The sequence below is a fragment of the Salarias fasciatus genome, chromosome 12 (genome assembly GCF_902148845.1).
Source record: "Salarias fasciatus chromosome 12, fSalaFa1.1, whole genome shotgun sequence".
NCBI lineage: Eukaryota > Metazoa > Chordata > Actinopteri > Blenniiformes > Blenniidae > Salarias > Salarias fasciatus.
Window position 1 is genome coordinate 2,584,672 of NC_043756.1, and position 24,194 is coordinate 2,608,865.

At 45.0% G+C, this 24,194-nt stretch overlaps 1 protein-coding gene across 1 annotated transcript in view; it reads left to right on the forward strand.

Moving 5' to 3' along the window:
- The first annotated feature begins 2,548 nt into the window (after positions 1-2,548).
- Positions 2,549-24,194, forward strand: part of cux2b (cut-like homeobox 2b) — a 104,617-nt gene continuing 82,971 nt past the window's right edge. The window contains exon 1 of the mRNA XM_030104099.1: positions 2,549-2,646. Coding sequence (XP_029959959.1) covers positions 2,638-2,646 — 9 coding nt within the window. The 5' untranslated portion in view covers positions 2,549-2,637. The remainder of the gene's footprint in view (positions 2,647-24,194) is intronic.

Sequence of the window (24,194 nt, forward strand, 5' to 3'; positions counted from 1 at the left end):
AGTAAATGAAGGTGAAACGGTAACTTCGTCTGGGTTAAATCAGTGCTTTTTAAAGGATTAAACACACACTTTCAGTTTACTATCAGCCAGATTTATGGTATTTGTTTGTACATATCACCTAAAACTACAGGATTAGTATTACAGGACTCTAATGGGACATGGACTCAAATCTTAGCTAATGCAGCATATCCTACAATATGTTTATTTTTGGGAGAACTTTCTTGTTTGTCATCAGTTTGGATTAAATTGTTTTGAGTATTTACTCACTTGAAAAACTCACAAAGATGAGAAAGTAACCGAGTCTTGAAATGTCCTCTGAAAACATCTCCAAGTGCTGTGTTGAGTGCCCTATCAACGATTAAACATACACTTTGTTTGTCTTGTAAAGTCACATTTTAGGACATTTTTGGAGTAAATAACACCTAATATTGCATGATAGTAGTACTTTATAGTATTTAGGGAATTGACAGGAGGAATGTGGAGAATTTTACAACAGTCCAGGGATGAATGTCTTAAAATTTCAGGTCATTTAAAGTAAAATATGTGTGGTTTTTGACCATATTGCACATAAAGGGTCTAAAATGAGAGAAAACACCGGATAAGGTGAAAAGATAAGTAACCAACAAAAACATGATTAAAAGTGCTTCAAAGAGTGTTTTATAGAGGATTAAAGATCCAGTTTCTGTGCCTTGTAAATCACATTCAGTGTAATTCACGGTAAATGATGCCTAAATAGTTTGTACTGTAATACCTGAGAGTATTTAGGATTTGACAGGAGGAATGCGGAGCCTTTTAAAAGAGTTCAGTGACAAATATATCAAAATTTCAGGTTATTCAAAGTAAAATATGAGTGATTTTTAGCCGCTTTGCATGGACTTCAACAATATTGATTAAGATGAAAAAAGTATTCTGTAAAAACCTGCTTAAGTTTACAAGTACTCACATGACTGCTTCATCAAGGAATAAATATACTTTTAATTCTGACTTGCAAGTCAGATTTCATGCCATTTTTGTAAATAACACCTCATATTGGAGGACTCACTGTAGGACAAGAATCTAGTTAGAAATTCAGGCTCTATGATAAAATGTGTTTTTGGATAAAATGATCCTGAACTGATTTGTGTGTAAAATGCATCAACTGTTGTTTGTTAATGGTATATTTGAACAAACCAGTTCAGAAGAACCTAAAATAACCTTAAACAAGAGTTGAGGTTTAAAATGTTGCTTTAAAGTACTTAAAAATAAAAGGGTCAAACGAGTGCAAACAGCGAATTTGGACTGTATTAATGATGTGAAGCTGTGTTTTAATCTGCCTCCCTGCCTCTAATGTTACTGCCCCAGATGCCCCTGAAATAAATAAAGAAAAAGGAGGCTTGGCCAAATTCCCAGACCTCCACTAATCTACACATCATCTCCTTCCCTTTTTCCAGACGCTTATTGATCAGCCACGGGCTTTTCCTCACTATTGATAACTTTTGCCCAAAAGAAAAAAGAAAAAAAAAAGAAATTAAAGAAAAAGAAAAAAAGCTTCTTCCATTTTTTTTTAAAACATTTTTACTTTTGCCAAGAAAAACAAGAGGAAAGACTGCGAGCAGAGGAGGAAAAAGAACACATTCAGAAAAGAAATCCACTTTTTTTTTTCTTCTGCAAAGAGCAAAAAAAGGGGGAAGCAATCATGTTGGCAGACTTGTCAAACATATCTGTGGACGGTGCTGCGAAGTGTGCTCGTTAGTCCCTCTATTTTTATTTATTTTTTATTTTTTCAAAAAGTGCGAGCTGTGCTGGTAAACGCAGTTTAACGAGGGGGAATCCAGCCCACATATTTATTGCAGCCGCTGAAAAAAAATCTCCTCAATATCCCCCAAGATGGCCGCCGATGTAGGATCGATGTTTCAATATTGGAAGAAATTTGATCTACGGCGGCTCCAGGTTAGTGCTATCCTCACCTTTCTCGGCGGATTTTCCCGGCGGTGTGTCCGCGCCGTGCGCTCCGGTGCGTGCCGCCGCGTTTTTCGGGCGCGCGGCGGGCGGAAAAGCGGCGGCGTTCGGCATTGATAGTTATTAGAAATTGATCCCCCCTCTCTCTGCCTTTGTTCAGTTCAATCATTGATCCGCGGCGGAGCGACCGCGGAGCAGCGCAGCCGCTGTTCGCCTCCGCCTGGATGCCGGAGCGGGATCAGCACCGCGGACAGCACTGCCGGGCGCGCGCCGTGCGTCCTGCCTCTTCTCCGGGCTTTTTTGCTGCGCTCCCTCCGCCGTCCGCCGCACGCGCCGCCGCCACTTACATGCACGGAAACTTTTAATGCGCCTCCCGCTCGGCTCTCTCCTTCCCGCGGACGAGGGCTGAACTTTTTCATCTTAATGTTTGATGCGGGTTTGTGTCGACGGCCGGCGCGTCGGCTCTCCCCCCTGCAGCTTCCACACCGATTCCCCTTTATTTTGTATTTATTTATTTTTTCGTGGATCGGGGGGGCTCGATCTTCGTGCACAGTTTTAATTTGTTAAAGTTATTATTATTTATTTTTTTTGTGTGTCTGTGTGAAATTAATAGCGCCCGTCGCCGTGATTCGAGCAGGCTGATAATAAGTGTTTGACCGCGCTGGACTCTTTATTGTCGCTGCAAAATGTTTATGGAGAATGTGGCAGGTGAGCATCTCATTCCGTTTATTTCTCTCACACACACTCTCGAACACACACACACACACACACAGATTGATTCATGTCTGGTCCCGTTTGGATCGCTCTGCTCAAAGTTGCCTTTATGGAGGAATGGAGGTTGTGAAACGGCGTTTTGGGTGTCCACCCCTCTCTCCACCGTCCTCAGCCCTCCACCCCCTCCACCTCCCCCTCTCCGCTCCCGGAGCCGCCGCCGCCGCTGCCGCCGCCGCCGCATTGGGCTGCATGGCCGGGGAGGAGGAGGAGGCGGGGGGGCGCACGGTCAGGGGGGGCTGTGTAATTGTATTCCCCGCTAATGTTTGTAAATCAGCCTCGGCCGGCGCAAGGGCACCGTCCCCGCCGCTTGACTGATGTTCTGTAACATGAGAGATGACAGGAGCATGGCAGTCCGGCTGCAGAGGAGGAGCAGAAATCAGATCTGCTGCTGCGGGCTCTCTGCTCTCTCCGCTCGGCTCTTGTTCCAGCTCCGGGTCCGCTGCCTGGACCTCTCCGCTCTCCGCTCTCCGCTCTCCCGTTCTCCCACCTCCCCCTCCAGACCCGGGCTGGGGATCCTCCGCCGTGCACCGTGCACGGGGCTGGAGCTATTGTTGTAGCAGCCTAGGAACATGCATACATACATTTCCCTTCTCCCCCCCATTCCATGTGGCTGGAGCAGCCTGGGAGCTAAATCCTGAAGTGCCCCTGGAGGAAGCCCCAGCCTGTCAGGAGAGAGGAGCAGCACATCATTATGAGGCTTTACAGCCAGCCATGTAGCAATCAGCTGCAAATTACATCTGGAAAACTTCAGTTTAGAAGCCTTTCGCCTGAATCGCTGTGGCATTTACACAGTATCCTGCAAAAAATAGACTTAATGTACCTGGAAACTGTGAGCACTTTTAAAAAGATCCAGATTTAACATGAGCTTGAACTTTGTGTTGACCGTGTCTCTGGTTGGTGTAGTTTAAGGTGTATTCAGGCCAACTATGGGTCAAATACGGTTTATATTTGTTTATCTAAAAGATTCTGTGACACAAAATAGAGATGTGAATAGCTTTTCATGCCATTTGAGCAGGTTTGTGCAGCATTGTCTCATTTTGCTAAGTGACCTTCGGCAGATAGTGTTAACTCGTTAATCAGCTTTTGTGTGGAGGAGTTGCTCCTAGAGTGTGTTTTCTGAGTGATTATTGGAATATACTGATGGATTATGATTAGTCTTCATCACAGCTGATCACCTGAATGTGTGTGCAAACATGCAAAAATACACAGAATGACTCCGTAAAGTCAGAAGTAAGTTAAAACCTTCTTTCCAGTATGTGAGTGACAAATGGTGTGTGTGTGTGCACGCTTTGACCGTCTCCAAGCACACATGGCTGTGTCAGAAGTGGCTGCTCTGCTGTAAAATAAATAATTACATAACTAAAAGAAGAGTCTTCTTCAGTGTGAGCACCATAACCTTTCATATTTCACAGGGCTAGCCGTGGATTTGATCACGTTATGTGAGCGGCAGACAGCAGCGGATCTGGTAAACACTCTTCCAAAGCCTCTCAGTTGCAAACATGCCCGTAGCTTAAATGTGACATCCGGTGCTACGTGTGTCAGAAATCAATTAATTCACTTATTTCTCATTCAGTCATGGCTGGAGCCTGTTTCTGGTGGTGTAAAATCATTACGGCTGGTTTTGCCATCTCCGCCTGGGAAGTGGAGGGTTCTGGCTACGTCTGCGTTCATCTGTAAGCCGTTTACTTTCGCCTTTCACGCCGGAATATTTATTTTCCCATTACAAGTTATTATATCGGTAAACTGAGTGTGCAGATTCCTTCTCTCTTTTTTCTTTTTTCTTTTTTTTTTTCCGTGTTTGTGCAGTAGATTTGTGCCTGCAAGTTGTACAGGATGAATAATTCACCTGCAGGCTGATGAAAGGAGGGCAGGGAGAGTGCGAAGCGCTGAGGTGGAGTGACCTTGGTTCCTGCTGGCTGCAGGTCACCCGGCCGTTGCTGTGGTAATCATTCACACCAGCCAGATGGCATTTCCGTGGGCGAGCATGAAAAGGACGGGTCAGGGTCTGTCCTGCCAGGTCCTGCCAGGCCCAGAAACAACTCTGGGCCAATATATGATACCTGGAGAGTGAGAAAGTGAGGGGGGGGTTGTAGAAAGCATTTGGACGCTCAGGTGATGAAAAGGTGTGGTAGTACCAGGTGGAAACGCGGCCAGAATTCACGCTTTTAAAGCTTCCTCCAAACAACGCGCCTTCAGAGCAGGCCAGGAACACTTGATGTGGATGTTGCTTTGGAAAACTTGGGCTGCGCGCCTCCAACTCGCAGCGACTTTAATCCCCGCGTTGTTGTTTTTAGCGATGTCGCAATGCTGCGCTCATATGGCGAAATAATGCTCCGCTTATTTGTTACTGTTTCTCAGCCTTGTTTCCAGCCTCTCTTCCACGAATCTAAGAGGCAGTGGGGTTTTTAGATCAGGAACAAAAGCTTGTGATTGTACTACATTTAGCATGACTCAGTTGCTCTGGTGTCAGCTCTAATCCACACACAGAGACAACAGTATTGCCAAACAGTGAAATTGCTTTGCAGCCTGTGAGCCTGGCTGCCTCCGCTGCCAGCCTGCTCTGTGTGCTGTTTGCCAGTAGATCCTCCACACACACACACACACACACACACTCACGCACACATACACACACTCCAACCCTGCAATCTCAAATTGGCTGTGAAAATCGGTCTCTGTCTCCCTTTCATTCATGCTTTCATATATTTGTTTGCTGATATTGTTAATGTCACATGCATCAGTGTAATCTCATTGTAGTGGAGAGTAAGTGAGTCCAGAGCGCCTCAGATCTTGTATTATTTATCATAATGACTGTAGCATTTCATTCATATGCTGTGTGATAGATATAAAAGGATTTCAGGCTGACCTCGGCGGCGGAGCCGCCGTGCACGCCGCTCATTATCTTATTTCGCTGGACTTGTCTTTTGTTGTCAAATCTTCGGCGGATCAAGTGATGTGTTTAAACGTGAGAGCTGCCCCGCTCGCGCCTGCCTCCCCACATAAACATTTCTTCACATGCTCTCGCTGCCGCTTGCGTCTGCGGATCGATGGGTGGGGCATGTCTGTCACGGTCTCCGTATCCTTCGGGTTGCCCCTCTCTTCCTTTGACAGTGACAACAAAGCAAATAAGAAAGAGAGGCAGCTTTTACAGGACGATCTGGGGCAAATTGAGATGTGAAATCCAGGAGCCATAACCCCCGGTACATAAATCGGAGGGAACATTAGAGAGCGAGAGGAGTGAAACAGACTTCAGCATTAAGCTGTTTAACCTCCCTGTGTAGCATTAGTGGTAGAGACTTCAAAGCAGATGCTTCGGCGTTGGAAGCAGAATGACAAATGGGTTTAGAGACAGCTACCGTGAGCATTCTCACAGGAAGACTAGGCCTGTCATTAATGTCAGCTTAATCACTTTGACCTTCCTTCAAGTAGATTTCCATACCTATCCAATCATTTTGCTTTGCCTGTGCTCCACTTTACAGACTCCACTGTATGTGCTTCTGTTTGATAAGCCATGCTGCGCTGATGTTACTGTTTATATCGCCAATTGTACACTTGAAACGTCCTTAAAGCTGCAATATTACACAGTTTGCTCCGTTCAAACCACACGCACACGCGCACACACACACAAAACACATTTTCTACTTACCTCTTGACATATACGTTTCTGAGATATCGCTTCTGTGATTGCAATTTCCTCCCCAGTCTTCATAGCTTTTCTATAAAAAAAGAGAGAGAAGAAGAAGAAAAAAAACCCCAGCTGCAGAAAGTGTCTTTCAATTCGGGACCAGGTTGCTATGAATCATAGTTTAGCATCTCTATCTCCAGGAAATCACACATTTCAGTCCCCGAGGAGCTCATAAAATTTGTCAGGGGAAGAATGTTAAGAATAGGCCATCTTCTCCTTCTTTAGTGAACTCTGCCATAAAGGTGGAAGCTATATAAACAAGGCTGCTGCCGCTTTATTTACTGGTAGCGGAGCTCTGGCTCACCGGTGGCGGTGTTGGAGGGCGCCCCTGCCTCGCAGCGCCGAGCCACACACAGATCCAAACGCCGTGTCTGGCTTTGACGTGGTTTGTATTGACTGTGATGGAGGAGACGTTTGTTCTGTTGCTTCACATCTGTTCCCGGTTCAGGAGACGGCGGCGCGGCGCGAGCTTCACTGTGCTGGACTGGAATTAGGTTTCTTTGAGTTATTAGAGGCTGCACGGTGGGGTAGTGGTCTGCACTTCACTAGCAGTGAGAGGGACCCCGGTTTGAGTCTGCCTCGGTCTTTGCAGTCTGCATGTTCTACCTACGTAATCCAAAAACATGCATTTCAGTTAAGTGGTTCATAGGCGTGAATGTGGAAAGTTGACGTGAATGTCACAGAACTGAACAGTTTTAAAGGCGATCTGACTGTTCCTGGTTGTAATTCACTGAGTTTGGAGGCAGCGGTGTGTTTAAAGACGCTGGGACGTGGCTGTTGTGACTGCTGCGGGTGTGAAAGTCCCTTTGTGGGAAGCTGTAACGTCAGTGTTTCATACACACTTCAGCCCCGATTACACGGAGTCGAGTTTTTTATTTAAATTTTCTTGTTAATATGAAAAACGGTCTGTGACTCAACACTGTGATTGAGTCTGAACTGAGTTCTGTGAAACTATCGACAGCAGACTCAACGAGAGGTAAGTGGCAAAGTACCTGTCTCTGAGTGTGTGTGTGTGTGTGTGTGTGTGTTCAAACTGCATTTTGCTGGATTTGTTGACTTTGTGTTGACCTCTGAATTCCACATATTGATCAGTAGTGTGTGTGTCTAATGGAAATGTTTCTCATTTTGTCATGAATTTGCCTGTTGTGATCATTTTTTTTTTTCTATAGTTTACTTATTCGTCCCTCTTGTTCTTAAATCCCTTCTCAGCAGAAAATTCCAACCTCCCCTTTTTTGTCCTTACATATAAAGACAAGAATCTGTATTTTTATTGCCCCTTCCTGAAAGCTCATTGCTTTGTGTTGCGGGATTGAGCAGTTGTAATTTGACACCAGCCTCATCAGCTTGCTGAGCTGCTCGACATTGTGATGCTTTGACAGTTCCACAGTAAAAACCAACACATTATCATAAAGTCGACCCTTGCAGATTATACTGGTGCACGAGTCAAAGAGGTCACGTTGTTTTAAGAAATGAGTCCAAGCTCTTTGCCTGAACCCACCACTTCCTGTTGGGTTGGTCCAGCCTTTGATTGTAGGTCTCTTCTGGACAGAGGGGGGTATCTAAGCCAAACTGACCCTCGATGGTCCTTTATGGGGACAGATTATTCGGCTTCGGATGAAATTCTCGGCTGACAAACAGAATTTGGGAAGGACTTCCTGAGCTGGACGAGGATTATTTCTATTCAGGAGTTCCCCTGTGAGACATGGAGACGCACATAAACGCCTCTGCTGTCAGATCCTGAAGGCGGAACCAGGTTTCTGGTGGGCGCAGAGTTTCTCCTGACCTGGTCGATACTTGCAATCCATCAGTCAATACAGCAATCAATATCCCGATCAATAGTTCAATCAATAGACCAATCAATGAACCAGTCAATAGTTCAATCAATACAGCAATCGATGCATGGATCAATGGACCAATCACTGAATCAATCAATGAACTGATCAATCATCCTCAATGATCTCCTCATGTCAAACCTTCTGTGTAACCAGAATCAAACTAAATCAGGTGAAGATGTGTGAAACGTTGAATCTGATGAACATTATTCAGCTTCTAAACCTCCAAACTGCCTTTTAGCCTTTCAGGGAATTTATTTCTACTTTTGGAAACTCGGCTAATCTGACGATCACAACTTCTACCAAGACTTGTTTTTTAGACCAGGCTTGAGCCCGCCGCTGTGCTTACAGGAAGTCGACCGGATTCCGACCACCGGCGTCGGATTGAAGCCAGCAGAGCCGCTTCATTTTTCTTTATGCTCTTTGTTTTCGAGGCCGAACGTATGCAAAAGAAAAGGCCACCAAAAGCGTATTAAGCCTCCTGTTTAATGACCCTCTCTGTCAGAATGTATCTGCTTTTGGAGGCTTGCTGTTTTTTAATATCTCCTCTTGTGCAAGAAAAAAAAAAAAAGCAGCAGTACCCCCAATGTTTCAGCAGGAACGCCCCCATGGTAGTTGACAGTGCTTCATAGCGAGAGACGCCAGATTTTTCATAGCAGCGTGTTCTCCATTCTGCTGCCCCTAGGCTGGAGCAATTGCTTTGCAGGAGTAAATAACCAGCTTTAACAAAACTTCAGGGACACATTAGTGTGCTGGAGGATGGCTCCATGGCGGTAGGGCAGCCTCTTCCTGCTCGCAGTGAGGCGGGAGGAAGCATCAGGAGGGGAGAGGTAATGGCTCATCGGCGTGGGTATAAAGCTGTGTCCTCTCTCCCCGCTGACAGTCACTCCCTTGCCCGGTGAGTCCATATTGAGCCGCGTTTCTCCGCCGCGGACTCGGCTTTATTTGTTTTGACTGTCTGACGCCACTGCAGACGTATTGAGCACCAGTCCTTCCTTATTCATTTTACCAGGCTTACAATGAATCCCGCTGCCCCGGCCGCCTCTCCCTCTCTCTGCCGAGCATGCCTCAGCTGTGTTTGGCAGGGTTTCACTTGCTTTTTCCTTTTTTTTTTTTTCCTACATCCCTCTATTGTCCATTTCGTCCTTCAAGACCAAAAAGGAAAATAGAGAGAGAGAGAGGGGAAAAAAACCCCAGCCATGCCAGTTTCCCTTTTTCTGTTGTTGAGTCTGAAACGCTGAAGTGCCAGGCTCCCGGTGCACGGCGTGTTCTGACGCGGGTTGTCATGTAGCGTGGGTTAGCGCGCGTTGTGAAGGGTGCTCCTGGGCTCGGCGCACTCATGAGATCAATGCTTCGCTAACCTTCTCCAGGCTGTCTTGGGGGATCTGGGCTCCTCTCATTATGTGCCACTGCTCAGAGTGTGTTTACCAGACTGGAGGAGCAGGAGTCCTGCGCCAGCCTCCTGTTTGTAAGGCCCATTTGTCCTCATTTAAGTGGGAAGAGAGGAAACCCGGGAAGGACGGCCTCTTGGTGGTCTTTTGAGCATTAAAGCGGCATTTGTTATTACTAAGCAGATGTGCTCTTATTTATCAAAATAATACAAAAGGTGTGTTATAGCAAAAAGCAGATGGATCAGGCTTGTTGTGTTCGCCGGCCTTGTCTTTATGCAGCTGCTACCCCCACACAGTTAATTACTCTCTTATTCATCCCCAACAATGGGAGGGGATAGAATAAATCTGAGCCGCCGCCGCCGCCGCTCCGCGCTCTTGCTTCTTCACCGGGAAGGTGCAGACTGGGACCCTAAAGCGAGCGAGTGGCTTCAAGAGGTACAGTTTATCATTTTTAATGGAGAGGAACAGGAAGTGGAGACATGAAGCTGGGCTCTGTGATTTATACACCGCCTGAGTCGGGAGGAGGAAGGAGCGAGTCTGTCTCCCTGTCCACACCTCCGGTTTCACAGCCGCTCCAGCTCCAAACCCTTTTTGAGGTGTTTTCGGCTCCACTTCAACACCGCCGAAACACACTTCCACCGCCGCCTCTCGGGGGATTTAATTTGCCCGCCTAACCATGAGATTTTTCGGGGTTTCAGACGTTGCCCCGTTAATTCGTTATCAGTGTTTAACATGAGGAATTGGTCATGTGATGTGTGTGATACAGTCTCTCCCTCAGAAGCAGCCGGCCGCCGCCGCCGCCTCGCGGTTCATCCGGCCTCGCCGTTCCCTGAAAAGCCCACTGATGTCATGCCTCCATTGTCACCTGTTCATTTGCTTCGGTGGAGGAGGGCATGGGGGTATTGATTAGGGTTTGCGACTGTGTTAGCAGCTCTGCCGGTGTGTAATATAGGCCTTGAGGCTATTCTGCCTTTCCATTCAGTCTCACGAGTGCTTTCCAGACCTTGTAATCTTAATTAAATATGCAACTTTTGATCGCAACAGGGTCACTATTTTTGAATTTAAATGTGGTCACACTCGCACACCTCCCCGCCTCCTCCTCGGCGGAGAGGAACGGCACACATTTTGAATACTATTAGAGAATATAAGAGAAAAGAACAAAGAGCCGAATTGAGGCTCTCCTTTTTCAATTTCCCTTGTTAGCCTCCTGCTGCATTCCCCCTATAGTTTTTTCTTTCCAGATGAATTTTATGATATTTTCCTCCCCTCCCCGCTCCATCTCTCCCTCTTCCTCGCTCTCTCACTTCTCGGCAGTTTTCCCCAGACAGGTTCCACAGTGTTTTAGAGGGGATGGATTTAATTGCTCTGTGGGGATTGGTTGGCTGTGCCGGGCTCGGCTGTTTAATTAGTGTACCCTGCCGGGATTGGTTTAATGCTTCATGATCTTGAAATTGTCTGATTGTTCAGCCCTCTGGGGACTCTCCCTGCCTACGTAGGCCAGCAGGTTTAGCTAAACATTGCTCCGGGCTTTTGCTGTATGCGGCATGAGGACGAGTGTGCCCGAGGACCTGGAGGATGGGTGGGGGTCAACTCCTGTGACAGACCGGAGGACATGTTGAAATGGACGGTGCGAGCCTGCGAGAGCGCGGTGCAGACCTCGCAGGAATGTGTGTTCTTATAATACTTCATCTCAGCTTGATGCTGTATGGAAATTATCCAATTGACTATTAATGCAGGGCCAATATTTAGACTGCGATACAGTGTTTCTGTATGATAAGCAAGCATATGATTTTAGCTGCAGCCAAGCAAAATAACTTGCTATGCATGTGCTTCTGTTTGCCCCACAGATTCAGCTGAATGGATGACTTGTATTTTCGAGGGGGGCAGCTGTTTTCTGCCTCTTTTTTTTTTTTTTTTTTTTTTTTTTCCAGACTTGTTTTGAATCCGCGCTGCAACGAGGCCATCGGGATCATCTCGCACAGATCTCTGAATTATGTGCTTGGTCACCTTGAGTGAGGGGAGATGGGGGGAGAAATTACATTTGTGCAAATGGGTGCAGGGTGTGTCTGCGTCCCCTCTGTAGCCTTCTGCAGGATGCCCTTGGTTTGGTGCAATCATGGCAGCGCCGTTGACCTCAACAGTAAATGTGCTTGGCATCGGATCCTGGACGAGGGGGAGAGCTTCTGTCGTGGCGGCGCAGTCCAGTACATATAGTACCTACTGAAGGCTAAACTCATTCCGCTTCATCAGACTGATCGAGCCCACTCACTCAAAGAACTCAACCTTGAAGTGCATAAATCTCTAGTGGATGATAATAAGAATACCTTGCACTGCCGCTCTGCCTGGACTTTATAATGTGTTTGTCCTCACGGTGAATGATGACTGAGTGTTCTGGTGCAAAAAATGATTACTTTTTGTCTGAGAGGCTTTCTCGATTAGGAAACCTCCAGGTAGGTGCCACACAGATCACGCACCGGCCTCTTGTCCACCAGGTCGTCTGCGCTCGCACTCGGGGGGGTCATTTCTTTTTTTTTTCTTTTTCTGTTCGGTATTGTGTTTACGCCCTCGGAGACTGGGAGCGGAAGCGTACGATCACCACGGTGATAGACCACATGGCAACGGAGCCGCTCCCTGAAGAGAGTTGCACCCGGAGCTTCATCCCCGTGGCTCTCTGGGGGAGATGCCCTGATTATTGAGTGACTTTGCGCTGGAGTTGAGGGCCCTCTCCAGCTGTTGGGATTGTTTGTGCAATGATGATAAGGGGCTGTGAGTAATCAGAGTTGGGCTGCGCAGGCAATTCTTTAATCTCTCTGTTATGAAGGTTGTTCAGCGATGTCGGTACACTTTATCCCTTTCTGATAAATGTTACTTACTTCACTTGCTTTTCATTTAAGCGATAAATAATACAGCGCTGCAGGGAGACTGACGCGCCTTTGCAGGCCAACTGAGAAGTTCTCTCTTATATGAGAAGCAGGATTCTTCTGCTCTCCTTTTCTGGACTGTTGTGGTGAATAATACAACAAACAGATCATCATAATAATTAATTACCCCTCTAAGTCTTCATTCATACTATTTGAAAAATTGTTTCTCGATGTGATGAAATAATAGTTAATAAATCGTAACCTTATGTCCGCTCAATCAAAATCCCTTTTCCAAAGCCAAACGCCATTACTCCAAGTTGTTAAGGCTAAAAACAATTAGAATAAACTCCACATCTCTCCTGAGTGCTTCTGCTTTCTCCTGAGTGGGAACAGTTTGCATTTAGAAACGCAGCAAGGTGGTGAAGGACGAAGAGCCTGTGTGGTCTCAGGTGGCGTTTACGCAACGCTTCAAATGAAAACGCAACGAAAGACTTGGTGCTTTCCATGGATGGTTTTCAGTTTCGAGGTGTTACAGAGCAGTGCTCCATAACTTTTAATGCACCACGAACCAGCTTTGAGCAGGACAGTGCATGAAAAATCATTTTTCAAAATAAAACTCGATGCTTTGTGGTCCGAAACCAAATGATCCCGATGGCTGTGAAACCCACCTGATGTCATCTATGAATATAAGGAAGTCTGCAGAAAGCTGCTAAAGGTGAATTTAATTCTGGTAAATGAAAATAAGGGTTTGGGTTTGTCCATCGTCTCACAGTCAGACTGACAGGAGACAGTTAGCTTGGTTGTAGTTGTTGTAGGAAACTGTAGTTCTTTGATATTTTAATCTGGTTTGGTTGTGTCAGTGGCTCCGTCGTTCATCCTGGAGCAGATTGGAGGTCATTTCAGGCCGATCTCTGCATAATCAAAGCCAGACTGCAATGAATCGCGCCACTCAGTTTTGGGTCGGATCATTTACCTGCTACACCCAGTCACTATTTTTAATCCCGGCGTTAGGTCAGACCCACCCAACCTATAAACCAGGAGCCCGAACGCAGCATCTGGGTCATTACAAAACCTGCATCCGCAGAGCGTGCTACCTGAAGTGATACTGTCGGGTTGGGTGGTATCCGTAGATCTGTTGTGTTGTGAAGGGGGAAACCTGGGGTCAGATGTGGATCGTGGCCAAAGTCAACAACGCTGTTCTTTAATAAATAAGCCCTTAGCCCTGATATCACAGCGCTGGCGCTCCTTGAGAGATAAAAATATTATTGCATCTCAGCCACATCCCCTCGTCTCCCCTCCCCCCGCACGCTGCCTTTTGGACTGGGTGTGAGTCCAGCGTCCGTCTAGACGTGCGGCGTCATTAACCCGCCGCGACCTCGGCCCCTGATGAATTCGCTCTCACATCCCCTGCAGCTCGGCGTTCGCAGCCCTCCTCCCGTCCGCTGGGAGCCGGGGCTCCTCCGGACCGGCCATTAGAGCCACTAGCCTCCGCTGCCGGGCATTAATAGGCCAAGTGGCCGGAGCCTCTCTCTCAGACTGCTGAATAATTCAGGCCGTCTGGGCCGTGTCTGGTCCCGGGGCGCTGTGGGTGGGGGCGGGCGGGCGGGCGGGGGTGTGAAGTGAGCGGGGAGCAGGGTGCAGGAGGCTGTGTGGAGGTGCAGGGGTTAATAACAGGTCTGCCTCTCTGTGTCAGCAGCTGCTCAGAACCCCCCACCCCCCCATCCTCCTCCACCCACCCCAACCCCCCCACTGCAGCCCCCAGCAAACGCACCCAACCCCACCCAACGTATGAAAGAGTCCTATTCAGTTGATTAGATTTTTCAAAATGGATCAATTTTTAATCAGCGGAGCATCTGACTTGGGTCAATACCATTGTCGCTGGGAAGACAGTTGCTGGACAGCCGTCTTTATTTACAGGAATGTTTGTTTTTTTACTGTATGCAGATCGGGCGGGAGGCAGGCGGCGGCCGCAGCACTGCGGTCCGCGGCCCGTCCGGGCGGAGGTCTCCGGCCTCCTCCGACCGGGCCGCCGCTGGATGTTTGTCCAGCTGGGAGCAGGAGGGCGGAGCAGCAGCCTGATGTCTGCTCTGCCCGGCGAGACCTCGTTTACGCATTTGCATCTGGGCGAGCAGTGAGTAGGAGTGAGGAGCCAACAAACTAGCTGAAATACCGCCATCAAAATTTCATTGGGCTGTGGGGAGGCCCTAACATGTTAAATAATGAGGAGCCCATAAACTTAATGTTCAGAACCTCTCTGCTGCCGCTGACGACGTTTAGTTATGACTCAATACGTCGGCAGAATTATGGGCAGATAATCCTTCTTCGGAGTGCTCCTCATTTTTGCACATCTGGTTTTTAAACACCAATCTCACAAATAGTCTTTGTGTGATGACAACAGGGATCCTGGAGCATGCAGCAGACTGAGCCAGAGCTGGGTTTTCACTGGACTTCTGCTCTCAGGTGACTTTTATTATTTCCACATTGTCAGAGGTAACGCCAACGACCCCTTCAAACTGATTTTAAGGTGTTTCATCCTCTTTTCTACCTCCAAACTGAAATCTTGGTGCAACTGCGCAGTAGCAGTGATCTCGTGCCGTCTCGCGTTGTCATTTATATGCAGAAACCTTCAGTAGATCAGGCCATTAATGGTTAAAATCTAACGTATACCTGTGAAACAGTATGACGTTGTGACGTCTCTGAGCCAGATATTTCACTTAACAGTGCTGACATGTGGCCACATGAGGAAAAACTGCAGGAAAAAAATGCATTATTGTCTGTATTTCCACAGCATAAACATAACCGTGGCATGCGGAAAGTAACTCGCTCGACGTATTTGACTGAAAGCCTGTTTGAAAATGATTAACGCGAAAACTGAAGTGGAAAAAGGAGGAGGAAAACAGCAACGTGCTGTATCTCCCACAATCTTTACAGGAAACTAAGTGGAGCCATTTTCCTGCTTAATAGACCTCAACCTTAAAATTGCACCTAGTCGAGACATTAAAAGCTCTTAATGCACGCCGCTGTACTATTTAAATTGACAGTTGGAGCTAAACTATCATTATTTTCCCCGGGTTTGAACACGTGTACCGTGAAAGTGAGGCCGGCCAAACTTAGCGGGGTTGTGCACCGTGGAGGGTGGAGACGCTCGAGAGCGTGGTGTCTGATAATGTGTAATTATGTGTTTGTTGATGCCGTCGCTTTAAGATAACCGTTATTCATTGTGGGGCTTAAATGCATTTAAAGTAGAAATGCTTCAGTTTGACTTCTTGGCTCCTGATATGATTTTTGTTTTTCATGTAGTTTAATGAGTTTCTGTTATTTTTTTTTTATGTCTTACAAGAATAATCCTGCTGAAAGAAGCGATCATGAGACGTTTAAAGCTTTACGTTCAGCTCAGTTTAGAATGAATTGTTGACATATTTCACAGGTGAAGATTTTTGTAGTTAAACCAGTTTTTACCAAGAAAAAGGAAAACAAATACATGGGATCAAAATTCGGAAACATTTTCTCCATTAAATCATCTTTTTTTTTTTAAAGGAATTATTTGTACATGTTTCAGGATGCAGGAAGTCTGCTTATGGTCTAAAACAGGGATGTCAAATGCATTTCATCTTGAGTAAGACACACCTTTAGAAATGATTTCAAACCTTTAAATATAAACTTTAAAGTTTCTCTCACTGTATGTGATGAAAATGTCCATATTTTCACATAACTAAACAATTGCTGTCAGAAATGACCACAGTCTCAACATAAAGCCGATTTAACTGATACTTTCTGGTGTAAAACTGAAATATCTATAAAACTTGTCCTGTAGCTGCTGCACTCTGCATGTTTTTACAGCCTCACCCTGACGGCATGTGTGTGGCTAATGCTAGCTAGCTAGCTTCCAAGGCTTCGTCACCGAGATCTCAGCTCGGGTCTCATCGTTGAGTTGTGTCCGCTACTCTTAAGAAATATGTTTTTTTTTTTAAAAAAAACAAACAAAAAAAACAATGTTTTCTTTGAAATTTTTGAGATTTGCCTGGTTTGGCGGCCATATTGGAGCCTCTTCTGGGCTGGTTTTGGCCCACATGCCTTATGTTTAACACCCCTGATTCTTAAAGACTTTGAAATAAAGGAGCGTGTGTTCATATCGGTGGTTAGATTCTTCACACACTGATATAATTCTGTATTACGATACTTCTTACTGTATAGTTTCTAGTATTATAATTTTCTTTTTGCATGTAAAGCAGTTTTCATGATGTAATTTTGTCGATGATTTCTGAAACGGACGAAGACTTAATTCATAAGAAAATACATGATTGCAATCAACACAATGTTAAAAGATTTATTAAGTGTCTGACAGACTTCATAGCATCCTGAATTCTGCACATTGACAGTAAAACATCAGAGAACCGCCCCTTTAGGAAAATCCTAATCTTTTTCGGCACATAGCTTCACTTTTTTTCACTTAATGCGTCTTCCCCATTCCTGTAAATAAACTGCATTTAAAACCTATTAATAATATAAATAGTGATATTTTTTTAGCCCCTTGTTGTGATTAGAGCCTCTGACATTAAAATATGTTATATTCAGCCAGTATGGAGCAGAAACCTTTACTGGGGCAGAATCACACCTGATATATAACCTCTTACAGTCGTACCTGTTAGACTTTTTTACATGCTGATGAAACGGCCTGTGTTATAAGCTTAATTGGTTTCCATCATTTTTACACCACCGTTAGTTCTAAAACAGCTTTAAAGGAGCACAAGATGAAAAAGTAACGTTGGGAAGCCTGATCATTATAATGAGAACTGCTATTTAAGATATACGGACACGTATCTTAATGAAGGTTTCATTTCTATGGACGTAACACAGAAGTGTATTTGATTGCAGCTTTGGTGAGAATTTGTCGAGACGTTAAAGTTTCTCCCTTCTCTCTAAGGAAGAAAAGTAGTTTTCTCATACAAATGGATTCACGCCTCTATTTGAAAAGTGAGTCAAAATCTCTGTTTGATCAGGAATTTGCGAGTTATTGGCTGGTTACCCACCAGTGATTCAGTGCTGGCAAAATCATACACTGGTGTGCAAAGGCTGCATGGAATGGCTGCGATCCAGACACTTTGAGGAGGAGGAAGATTGAGCGCAGAGACAACGAAGGGCGCAGATCCTTAATAATAATCACAATAAGTGTGCAATATTGTATGCATGTTCACAGTCACAAGAGATAAAAGGCTGAGCAGGCGACATAGATCAATATAATGGAAGGACGCAGAGGCAGTGATGGAAAAACACAGAAGAAGAAAAGCCCCGGAAAGTTCCAGCTACAAGGATACTAAAACAATAGGCCGTAATCAGAAAGAGCATTATTCTCTTTACAGTGCAGACTGTACTTAGACAAAGCGGTGCAATGGCAGGAGGCACAAAAGCAAGCGCCATTCTTCAGGCTCACTTTTCTCAACACTGACTTCGTGTCATTTCTAAAGGTTGGCATTGAGGTTTGTGAAGTTTTGATGCAGTGACGCTCAGCAGCTGCATTCTGTTGATGTCCAGGTAAACATTCTGAAAGAAAGGCCATTGTGACAGATTACACAGGGCTCCACGGAGAAGCTCTGCTTCTTTGTTGCACCCTAACATGCTGGAATCATAATGTTTCTTCTCCTTCTTCTTCTTTTTTGTACACGTGGACACGCTTGTGTGACATTGACGTGACGTGACATTGGCTTGATTTTACGCCCTGGATGTGGCGACTCTGCAGGAATCCAAATTCGAACATGCTGTCACATTATAGCTCATTGCCGTAATGATATAATGACATATTGGCATATTGACCGTATCATGACATAATGACATATTGGCACGTCGGCCTTTGCATGATATAACGACGGTGGCGTCATGGCAATGACTTCCCGACAGCGGGATCTCACAGTCACATATTATCTTATAGCTGTTCGGCCGTATTGACTGCAGCATGCGACATAATGACAAACCGAATGACAAATTGGTAATGTGACCTCTTTGCATACAGGACTGGGAAATGTTCTCTGGCATCACATAATGATATTTTACTCTTTGAATTAAAGATATGTTTGCATATTTAGCAGATGGTTTCAGAGTGGCTGGATCACAGCTTTAACATCTAGATTTCATTACACATTGGTCCGATTCTCAGGGTGCTTCATCAGTGTTTTTAGTTTAAAACAAAAAAAATAATTGTGTTTTAATTCAACTAATATATTTTTCTAGTTACATTAAGAAGTTAGACGACTTTCAGTATCACAGTAGGAGACAGTTTATCATTACTGTACTGAAGAATGTATTTCAGGATGTGTGGCGCTCCACAGGGTTCTGTATCAGGGCCATTGTTTTCATCTTCTGATCAGTGAAAGAGACAGTAAACACAGTGTTGGCTAAGATTTCTTTAGATTATTGACACAATACAAAAAACTACAATAAAAGAAAGATGAAACATGTTGGCTAACGTTTGTAGAAACTACCGAATAACAGTAAACTACCAACAACGCCAGATCGAACAATTAAATTTTTTGTAGAAATGCTGTAAACATTTTTTGAAGTGTTTTGAATTCTATATTTTTCAGTCTCAAAAACAAGAAAATATATTATCAACATATATGATTTATGGCACTCCACAGGGTTCTGTATTTGTGCCATTTTTAATTCATTCAATTTTTTGTGCTTAAATCTTAAAAGTAGGAATAAGAAATGTCTTTGTAACTATTGAGGTTAAATATAATGCCACACTTCTCATCTCCGTGAACAGACTGGATGCTACAGCGGTCCACCACTGGCTCCTGTGCGCTAATTGATCCACATTAAAGTCAATTATAAGCTGAATATCTTCAGCGAAGTGAACTGCTTCTGTTTATGAACGGCATCTTCAGACACGTGAGACTCTAACTCAGGTTTACAAGAGTTTAAGTTAGTTTGTAGTTTTCACTATTTCTCTCATCTCAAGTGAAACAAATGATATGGAGGAAAAAACCTCATAGATAAAGCTTCATGCAAAAATTCCTGTGTTAAGCATTGTTTTGAGGAAGATCACAAACTCATGATTTGAAATGATTTTATGTTCAGTCAGAAAACTAATAAAAAAAAGAGGTTTGATCACAGTGTGTACACCTTTGGTGTTCCTCTGCAACAAATCAAATCATTAACTTCAATCCCCGTTTTTTTATCATATCTTTACTCCTTCTTTATATCCTTGATGCTCCAGTTTCTGACAGACATTGCATGAAACAAGCAGAAAAAAAAACAAAAACATAAATCAGATGCTGCAACGAGTCAGAGAGGCTTTTTTGCAGAGTTCAGACTCGACATAAAAAAAAAAAATCCCCTGTCCTCCATCTAATCTTCTCTCTTAAACATCAAACTTATGCAAAAAGAAGCAATGCTTTCACTAAGAACTACTTATTTTTTGCTCACTAATGAAAATGTTTTGAGTCTCCTTTGCTGCGCTGCCATTGGCGTTGTTTTCCGTCTTTGCTCTCTGATTATAGAACTGTATAAACTGGGCGAGATTTTGAATTCTTTGCTGATTGCATGCCTGTAGCCATGCACTTTCTCTGCTTCCCTTCTCCAGACCTCTTTTCTTCCTGATAGCCTCTTTATTTATTTTTTTTTTTGTGCGTGCTGCACACACACACACACACACACACCCCCGTGCAGACATAGTGCACTTTATGCTGAATAGGTGCTGATGTACGTTGAAACGGGGGTTTTTTTTGCAGGTGCCTTGTCAAAATGTGCAGCGGATAGGCAGTAACACAACTCTGTTTAATATGCTATCAATCAGCGGGCAGATTCCCATTTGTACATACAGCATTATGAGCCCGGCGCTCCCCAGACTGCCATGACACCGCCGGCGTTTAGCCGCTTCCCGTGTCCTCCAGCAGCGCGTCCCTATTGTCTGATTGTCTGTTTAATATGCAACGGCGGTCATTGGGGGAGTCATTTCGGACCAGTGTAAACGAATCGGCAACAATGATGAGCTGGCGCTGCAGAGGAAGTGTCCATCATTTGTGTTCGTGCATTCGGAGACCGTCGCTCCTCCCTCAGGTCATCTCGCCGCTGCTCTCTCCGCCTCGGTGCAAGGCGCTCTCTGAAGAAGACGATGAAGAAAACACACACACACACACACACACACACACCCAAATAGCAACAGAGTAAATACACTGTAAGTGGACTTACTTAATGGGAGATTTTGCATGCTTAATTGCGAGTATGGATTGAAGGTCCATTAAAAGACATCAGCGTCTCGCAGTCCAGCGTACAGTTTGAATATACTTGAGATGGATTGATCCATTGACTTCCTGGCTTTTCTATCTTACAGAAGTAATTAGAAACAAAAAACGAGTTCGATACCATTTTGAAAGGGATTTCAAAAACAAAAAATAAAGTGCTGTTTACGTTCAGGCAGTTTTTTTAATTATTATTTTTTTAATGCCGGACCTTTTTGTTTGTCCGGCGTATGCAAGCATGCTTCAGGGTGGCACCGCGGAGGTCCGGAGGGAAATATCAGGCTTATTTATTGGAGCCTTTTTAGCCCCAGCTCAATAGCAGCAGTCTGATGGCCGAGGTACAGAGGGACTATCTGGCAGAGGAGGAGGTGGAGGAGGTGGAGGAGGAGCCGGGGCCTGGCGTCAGCCCCACTGACAAGCTCTTATTTACCGTCCAGATCTATGACTCATTTTATGTACCTAATCGTAAAGCACAGAGATTTATCGGAGGTAACGGGACGGTGGGGAATACCCCAGGAGACTGGCAGATTCAGCACCCCCCCCACTCACTCCCTGCCCCCACCCATCCCCGCCTCCCCCTGGCCGGGGTTTCAGGTCCGGTCTACCTGGGCCAGAACGCCAACACCTTCTGGGAAGATGGGAGTGTTGCAGCCCCGATGAGGAAGTCCATAATTCTGCCAGATATGGACAGCTGATAGCTCATCTAATAAAGAAGAGGGTCGTAAAAATCGGATGGGCTAATGGATGACTCTGTACGGATTAATAACAGCTTATTGGTCAGGTGCAGTGACCTCTTCCAGAGCGAACAATACGCCGGCCAACTGGCCTGCAGCTGCTCACAGCGCAGCAGTAAATGACCAAACACCTAAACAGTGCAGAGGTTTCTGGGAGGGGGGGGTGAGATCGCTCCTCTGATGCTCGCTCCCCTTCATGTTTCGGTTTACCACCTTCTGCTTTGTGAACTGCTGTTGAATTTCGTGGGTTGATGAATAATGCATTAACTTCTCAAAGGAAAAAAAAAAAAAAACAAAAAAACAAAAACCTAAAGGTTGACATCCTCACTTACCATCAGTTTTTTTCCCCCCCTCATGTCTGCCACTCCAGTAATGGCAAAGGAGGGGAAGCAAAAACAAGAAGGTATTGTAATACTGCCTTTGTTCTGACAGGAGCGCTCTCGCTGCCTGTTTTATATTCCTGCCGAAAATTAAAATTAAACTTTCATTGTTGTGCATGCTGTTTAATCCAATAACGATCTGATGTAACAAACTGCCGTAATATCTCCCAGCATACTTAATCGGAACGGACTTAGCCCTGTCACTTTATATTAACCTCTGCTGCAACAAGAGAAGGGCTTCACTAATCTGCCATTGTTGGCTTTGGCAGTCTGGAGCTAGTGCAAAACAGATTTGGCAGTCAGCGCAAAAAGTAAAGGCTTTATAATGACAGCGGGGCCTCTCTGCTATTTGAGCTAATAATGTCAAAATCTAATAATGCTGTGGCCCTCAGAATGGGACGGGAGGTGAACGGGTGGGAACGGTGGTGATGTGGAAGAGGATTTTAGGGAGATGGGTTCAGCCGCCCCCTCCTCCTCCTCATTATGTCCTTCTCTTTTCGGATTGCAAATGGGCAAATAATTTAATCCCTAATGACCTTTTAAATTCCCCGTGTGTGGCCGTGCACGCGTCCCTGCCTTTTCCGTGCGCGCCCTGTCAGAAAAACGCGGGGTCGTGAGGAGCGGCCGGGGCGGCCGCACGCCGCTCAGCGAGGCAGCGTCTGCAGCGTCATCGGAGCACCGCGCTCCCGCGTCCCCCCCCCACCCCGAACGCAGGCTTGGAACTTGAAACAAAACGCTGATTGGTGGCGTCCGCCCCCCCGCCCGCGCTCCCTCTCCGCCGCGGATGAGGTCTCAGCCTGGGAGATAAAATAGCAGTTATTTCTCGTGCGCTATGCCATTTTGTCAGTTTGACTGTTCCACTTATTCAGTGTTTTTTGACTTGCTGAGCTTGAGGGGATGCGAGTGCCATTTCGCAGCCAGATCTGAGTTGTGTTGATTGAATTAGACAAAGTCGGAAGATAATTAAGAACCGCAAGGCGCTGCAAAACTGTCTGCTTCCAAACTGGTGAAAATGAGACGCTGCCACATCAATGAGCTAGCTGGCTCTGCTTGATGTCAGTGGTGGGTTATATCAGTTGACACCCTTACCTCCTAGTGCTGGAGCCAGTTTCCTCCTTTCCCTTTAATGTTCCTCCAAATATGATTAATCACAAGCCGTAAAACCGTTGCTTCTGACAGTGCACCGCGTTTGCACAGCTTTGTTTGTTTCTTTCACGCTAGTAATATGATCCTCGGCTGCCAAGTGTGGTTTATGGCATAAACACGACCACGGAGAGGTGTGTCTGGTCGTCAGGAGGGAACGGCGGCTTGGCCCCAGACAGCCCTCAGACTTAACTCGTGATTTAGCAAGTTTGTGTTCATTTGCATTATTTCCTGCAAGTTTCTCATCTGAACCTAATCATCATACCGTTTAATCTTTTGCAATAATCATAATTTCCTGTTAAAATCTGTACTGTAAATTCCATATGCCTTCTGAGTGCAAAGCAAATGTTTTCCATACTTTATAAATTTGTTTTCTAGTACGGTGTGTGAAGTGGTTGAAGGAGAATCGCGGCTTGGCCTGAAACTTCCCTCAAGCGCAACTCGTGATGAAACCTGTGTTAATTTTCTGACCCTTGATATTCCTAAATGGAGTAGCTGAGTTCTATAATCCACTTTAAATTCCACATGTGCCTTGAACTGCACCTTCTTGACTTCTGTATTTTCATCTTAAAATGAAGAGCTTCTTTGTGTTTGTTGGACTTCATGCTGATCGTCTGGAGAAAATCGTGACTTGATTCTCCTCTCATAATTATCTTGTGTTGAAGTAAGTTTGATTTATAATTTTACACTTTTCCTGTAAGTTGCTGATGCTCACCTGCTGATAATCTTAAGATAATCATATTTTCGTATCAGAATCAGTGTTTTAATCTGCTTTAAACTGTGTGTTTTAATCCACCCTGTCTTCACTCGATACTGGAATATTGTTGTTTTGAAGGTGTAACTTGTGTAGCTTGAAAAGAAAAATGTTTTGGCCTGGAAAGTCCTCATACTTAACTTGTGTTTTGAGCAAGTTTGTTTGAGTTGGTTTTTCTGTGAGTTTGTGATGTTGACCTCCTGATATTTGTAAATCTGTTGTAATAATTGGATTTTCCAGTTCTAATCACTGCTGTAATCTACTTTAAATTCCACACGTATTGTGAACTACCACCTCTTGACTTAAGAAAAAAAAAAAACTAATACTTTCTGTACTTTGCAATATCAGATGGAGTATTTTTTTGTGTGTTTTTGAGACTTAACTTTTGCAGAAAGTCATATATGAAATGAGGGATGGAGGGTCAGACAGTTGGCTCCGTCTGATAATGTGCTGGCAGCTCGTGTGCAT